General features: G+C 31.8%; 1 protein-coding gene across 1 annotated transcript; it reads right to left on the bottom strand.

The window, feature by feature from the left end:
- Positions 1-257: 257 nt before the first annotated feature.
- On the bottom strand, positions 258-3193 carry LOC124498085 (uncharacterized). The gene is made up of 2 exons (XM_047061795.2): positions 2415-3193; positions 258-2353 (listed from the first exon to the last, which is right to left on the bottom strand). Exons 1-2 carry the CDS (start codon positions 2806-2808, stop codon positions 417-419), a joined length of 2331 nt encoding a protein of 776 aa, XP_046917751.2. The 5' UTR covers positions 2809-3193; the 3' UTR covers positions 258-416.
- Positions 3194-6689: the final 3496 nt, after the last annotated feature.

The following is a 6689-nucleotide window of genomic DNA, read 5'->3' as shown; positions in this document are numbered from 1 at the left end:
TATTAATACTACTACCATAACCATAATTTAATTTCACACTATCGATTGCAATGATTTTTTTTACACGAAAAAAAAATTCTGCATCAAAAACGGTAGTGGTTAGAAATTCCACAATCAACCACATGTTATCATCATCATGTTCATTGACCACTACATTTCAAACACACGCCTTGTTTTGATGCAATTTTTTCGTCTTTGTTGTTTTCACAATTGCAATCCATTTTCACCCAATTGATATCAAATGGGTGAAAATAGCATTTTTTTTGAATTAAAAAAGAATTTTTATTTTTATTTTTATTTTTATTTTATTTTCTGTTGCATTCATGTAAAAAGCAATAAAATAATAATAATAAATATCAAAATTAACATGATGATGGAGAATGTAGAAAAAACTCAAGCCAAATTCGAATCAATCATTACCGTTTATGAACATTATTGAAATGTTTCATCATATTACCCTTTTCAACGAAATGCTTCTCACATGTTGGATGTATACATTTGAATGGTTTTTCTTGGCGATGTATTTTGAGATGATTTTGTAGTTTATCATTACGCAGAAAACTAGCATCACAACCGATCCATGAACATGGATATGGTTTCACATGTGTATGATTTTCATAGATGTGTAAATCAACATGATATTTACGTTCTGATGCAAACTCACAATCAGGCCAATCACATTTGAATAATTTCTCGCCAGTATGTAATGCGCGATGTATGGTGAGACCACGATTGGTTTTGAAATTAGCTTCACAACCTGGCCAATCACAACGAAATGGACGATATTCTGAATGTGATTTTTTATGATGCCGTAATGAATCATTGGTACGAAATTTCGATTCACATCCAGGGAAATCACATGAAAATGGTCGATCCCCGGTATGTTTACGTAAATGATTTTCATGTTGTCGTTTATTTTTCGCCGTATAATTACAGCCAGGCCAATCACATTGTATAAGATTTTCACCTTTATGCACCTGGACATGGGCACGTAAACCTAATTTCGACTTGAATAACGCATTACAACCAGGCCATGTACAGGGCATAAATTCCTTGCTTGCAACCTCGGCATGATATTTTTTCATATGATTATCTAATTCCGAGGAACTAAAAAACATCATTGGACATTGGTCGACTTTGCAGCCAAAATTTTTTAATCCCGTATGCGTCAGATTAATGTGTTCATTCAATGCCCATTCACGTTTACTTTCATATGTACAATTGGGCCACGGACATGGATGATAAGATGGATATTTGCCGTTACTATTTTCCACCATTTCAGATGAATCTTCTTCTTGTTGCGGATATTTCATTTTCGTTTTGCGTTTCAATCTTTTCGATCTTGATGTTGATGTGGTAGTGGTTTTATGTGTTTCATTCGAAATTTCAGCTGTTCTCGTTGATGATGATTTTGCTTTCTTATTATAAACTCGACTACCACCGGTAGTGGTAGAAGTAGATCGTTTTTTCTTTTCTGAATTATTCATCACTGATTTATCTGGACGATCGCTACTATCAACCGCAATCAAATCAAACATTGTAAATTTTTTTTTCGGTTTTCGTAGATACGATCCAATTGTTTGATCCACTTGTGATTGTTCAACATTTTCATCATCAATTTTGGCAAGCATTTGTTTTCGTTCATCATTCAATTGATTATATTGCGTGATTAGTGGATCATATTGAGCAATAAAATTATCAACAAGTAGATTATTTTGTTTCGAACGAATTAATGTCATCAATGATTCACTGGTTATTGGTGGTGATTCTTCATTATTTCCATTACCATCGCCACTAATCATTGTATGGATTTTATCGACAAGACAGCCATTCATTTTCATTAATAATTGATTCAATTGATTTAGAAGCGATTGATGTTTATAACATTTATATAAAATCATTTGTAAACGTTCGATTTCACGATTTTTTGCCAAACGAATTTTTTGTATTCGATTTGTCTCAGATGCAGATGTTGACGTGCTGTTGGCGTTGATGTTGGCACTGGTAGTGGTGGCGGTCATTTTATTACCGGCCACCTGTTTATTTCGTCGCACGATTCTACGTTTTTTAAGCGGACGAAATTCATCATCATCATCATCTTCTCCATCATCATCATTGGATGATTTGGCTGATCGACGTTTTTTCGTAGTCAACGATTTATTTTGATGATCATCGTCATTGTTTTCATTATTATCACATTCATCGACGATGAATTCTTCATCATCATTCATATAGGTTTCATCGTCGTCATCATTATCATCATCAGTGATTTTATTTACAGTTTTTCGCAATCGAAGTATTCGTGATGATTTTCGTATCAGAATATCATTCTCATTGTCAGTAACGGGATTATCTAATGAAAAAGAAAACAAGAAAAAATCGAATGATTCGAATTTTCAGTGACATCAACTTACCCTGTTTGGATAAAAGATTTTCCACAACATTCTCAACAACCATTTCGATTGGATTTCGATCATCATCGTTGTCATTTTGTTGTTGATCTGCAATGACAACATTATTAACAATTTCATTGCCATCATTACCATCATTATCTTTCATGGCTAAATGACTAGCTGATGACGATGGATTTTGTATCTGCATTAAAACTTGTTCGGCGGCTGTCAATTGTTGTTGTTGATTATTCATATCGTTGGATTCTTCTTCAGGATTCATTAAAATTAAATCATCTGAATGTTGTGATTGTTCTATCAAATCATTATTATTTTGCTGATTATCATCGAATGGAATTTGATTGTTGCCATCACCATGATTGGAGACAACATGATGATCATTTTCATTCGAAGCCATTTCAATCTGAAAAATTTCCGGCTTGTCAGGATGGCCGATGGAACAAATTAAAAAAAAACACCGTTGATTATTATGATGATGAGAGAATTGAACGTATATAAAATGCGGTTATTAACTGTATTTTTTTGAAAAAAAAAATTTTCCTGTTTGAAAGAAAATTTTCAAAAATCTTCAAAAAAACGTTAAAATAAAATAAAATGAAAAATCACGATCTAGCTGATTTATTTTGATTGGGAAATGAAAAAAAATTTGGTGTTTTCAACGATTTGAATTCGTTTGATTAAATTGATTATTTTTTTCGGGTAAAAAAATATTTCGGACAAAACAATGTTGCGACTGTAAACACGTTATATTATTGTTCGGTGTGCACTGTATATGTGTGTGTGTGTGTGTTTGCTCGAACTTTTACGCTCACACAAACCAATGGAAAATAAAGAAAAAATTCGATTTGGGGCAGATATACTGTAGAGTAGCGGACAAACAAACACAGTGTTGATGATTGAAAAAAAAGATTGGTAGTGGTTTGTGGCAAAAGTACAATAGTTCCCCACCACACATTTAATTTAAATTGTTTTTATTTCTCGGCCATAGATGGCGAATGATGTGCTGTATTTTTTAATTTTGAATTTTTTTTTATTCATTCATCCACCTGTTGATCATTCAATTATTCATTCACACATCCATCATACATGGAGAATGGAAAAGAAAAAAAAAAGATTACCGGTAATACAAGAAATAAAAAAAAAAATATCATCCGCCGAAAAAAAGCAAATCATTTTGATATGCAAATTTCAACCATAAATATGCCAATCCAAGGTGGAAAAAAGAAAAGAAAATTCCATCATCATCATCATCGTCATCGTTTACTGGTTTATTGAGAAAAAAATCCGATAATAATGATGAGAAACTGAGAAAGACAAGAAGAAGAAAACCTGATTTTTTTTCATTACAATTCACCACACAACAAATGCAAAAAGAAAGGGTTCACCACCATTCAGGAAGTGAATTCTTTTTACTTCAAGTGCATTCAAGTTTTTCTCTTCCCCATCATCCATTCATTCATTCATTCATTTCATGACCACCTTATTTATCTTTTCGTTTAACGGAAAAATTATGAATCTTATCCATACATCCATCGACTGAATGAATGAATGAATGAATGGTTGGATGAGTTTTTCTGGTGAATCTGTTTCTGTTTCTTTTATTTTTGTTCATTTTAAAGATAATTATCATTTCCAATTCATCACTGGTTACCGGTTTGATTGTTTATGATTTATGGTTCCTATGAATCGATACCTGGCCGATCGATATAATCGATTATTTCATTTATCATTTTTTTCCTGTGCGAAGAATAAAGGTGTTGAAGATCCTGTTTGTTAACAAATACAAGAGTACAGATTTCAACGATTTTTTTTCAACAAATAATCGATCAATCGATCGATTGATTGGATGAATCGTTATTCCATATGTAAAAAAATCATTCCCATTGATCAAGAGTTTACTAGAAAAAAAATCGCATCATTAACGTTTTTTTTTCAACAAATTGTCCTTGACCATGGTCAAATCTAATGGTTTTTTTCCATTGTCGTCGCTGTTTGACTTTGACTTTGACTTTGGCCACCATCATCAACATCATCATCATAACATTGACAAAAGTTAATTGTCTTGTCATTTGAATTGAACATCATCATTGTTGAATCGATCGAATAGAATAGAATAGAAAATGTTTTTGGAATGAAAAAGACGAAAAATTTTTCGGAAAAAAAAATTTTCAGATTTTTTTTTTTGTTTACCAGCAATTACCAGTGTGAATATGTTTTTTTTTCCGGACAAAAATTTAAACACAGGATCATGTTGTAAGAGTGAAGAAACGAACGAAAAGAATGCCAATCATATATATCGACAGGAATGACCTAGTTTTTTTTTGCCTTGTGTGATGATTATATTTGCAGGGTTAATAGATTGTCAATGTGTGTGTGTATGTGTGTGTCTGCGTGCGTGCATTGAAAACAGGAAATTTCAACATACGACATTTCTTTTCATAAAAAACACCTTTATTTTTTTTTATTTGATTCAGCTGTGTTTATATGGTTCTCATTGATATTTTGTTTTTTTTTGTATTTTGTAGTCGAATGATTTTCATATGGTTTACCCGATCAAATGAAACAAACGAAAAACGTTGGAAATTATAAAACGGAAATCTAGTCTGTCCGATAAAAAATCGGCAAAAAAAAATCAAACTGATTTTGACAGCCATTGTGAATGAACAATAATCAGACATTTTTTTTCAAATGATTCACACACGAATGATGAACGAATTGCAAAAATAAAAAGTCAATTTGCCATTAATCGATTGTATCGAGGATGGATTTTCATTTCTTTTCGATTGATAATTAATTTATAAATGGATACCGTAATTATCATTCACGATAAACCAAATAAAAATGATAATGATTGTGATTATGAGTGGTAGTTAAGTGGAAAAAAAAAGAAAATCCAAATGGATCTGGAAGAGAAAAAACCCAAAAAAAATCGAATGTTTAAAATCTCATGATTGATTGATTGATTGAAATTGGAAAATTTAAATCTTAAAAATCCTGCTGTTTTCGAAGTTCAATCAATCCATAAAACGTATTGGATTGACGGATCGAATCTAACAGACACACACACACACACACACACACACACAGAGGATACGGACATTGCAACAGATGAAAAATGACCCATTCATATATGACATGATGATTGGAAGCAAATTTTTTTCAGCTAATTAATTAATTAAACAAAAAAAAAAACTTGATATGATCAACGAAAACAACATTGACCTTTTGGATCACTCACAACCATTATATAAACACGAATGAAATGAATGTCAGATTGAAATTGAAATCAACAGTGCTTGTCTGATGAAAATTTTATTTAGCAAAAAACAAAAAACAAAAAAAAAATTCATTTTTCTTCGAAAAAAAATTTACTGGAAATTGGCCGAAACAACAACAACACGTTTTTTTTCCTGTTCCAAACAACAATGGATCGTTTTTTTTAAAAACAAAAGGATTAATTTCATTTATCGTTTTTAAAACATTCGCCCATAATGTCCGATTGGATTGTCTCTATAGTGATCGACAAGAATGAAACGGACACAAAACACTTGTTGCATATAACTATTTAGACATAACAATCATTCAAATTCGAAATGGAAATCGAAACCAAATCAATCGATCAATCAAATTAAAAAAATTCCAATATATTCCATTAATGACAATGGTGATAATCTGATAATCCGCAGAGAAAATGTCAAAAAAAATTTCTCTGATTTGTCCGGGAAAAAAAATGTCACAATTTTTGTCATTCATTTTATTTCCCCTCGCTCCTTGCATAGTAGTAAAATGATTCCGTAATGGCATCATCACGCCATCATCTTCATCATCGCTGTTGTTGGCAAGTTTGGCGAACTTTTGATGATGACAACGACAACGACGAAATATTAGTCTACAATAGACACACATGAATTCAATCCAAATCCAATCCATTCAGTGTGCATATTCATTCATCTTTGCTGAACAAGAAATAGAAAAAGAAAAAGAAAAAAAATTGTCTGTATGGTGTGTGTGTATATATTATTTATGTGTAAAGGTCATAGGGTCACGATCGTGAACTTTTTGTTATTTTGTTTTCAAACCTAGAGAAAGAGAGAGAGAGAGAATGGATTTTTTTTTTCACTTGGATAATGATCTTGAATTTCTTTTTTTTTTCCATCAACATCATCGTCAACAGCGAAACGATTAAGATAATGATGATGGAGCAATGATCATCATGATTGGGAGAGAGAGAGAGAGAGAAATTTTTCTGGAAAGGAAAGGCTGTGTTTCCTGCAAGTT

Source organism: Dermatophagoides farinae, chromosome 9, assembly GCF_024713945.1.
Source record: "Dermatophagoides farinae isolate YC_2012a chromosome 9, ASM2471394v1, whole genome shotgun sequence".
Classification (NCBI taxonomy): Eukaryota; Metazoa; Arthropoda; class Arachnida; order Sarcoptiformes; family Pyroglyphidae; genus Dermatophagoides; species Dermatophagoides farinae.
This window is presented reverse-complemented; position numbering and strand designations above follow the sequence as displayed.

Bases quoted from the DNA above. Each gene is read 5' to 3' on its own strand.
- LOC124498085 (XM_047061795.2), bottom strand. From the start codon at position 2,808: ATGGCTTCGAATGAAAATGATCATCATGTTGTCTCCAATCATGGTGAT. The intron at 2,354-2,414 runs GTAAGTTGATGT...CTTTTTCATTAG, and splicing joins AAATCTTTTATCCAAACAGG to ATAATCCCGTTACTGACAAT.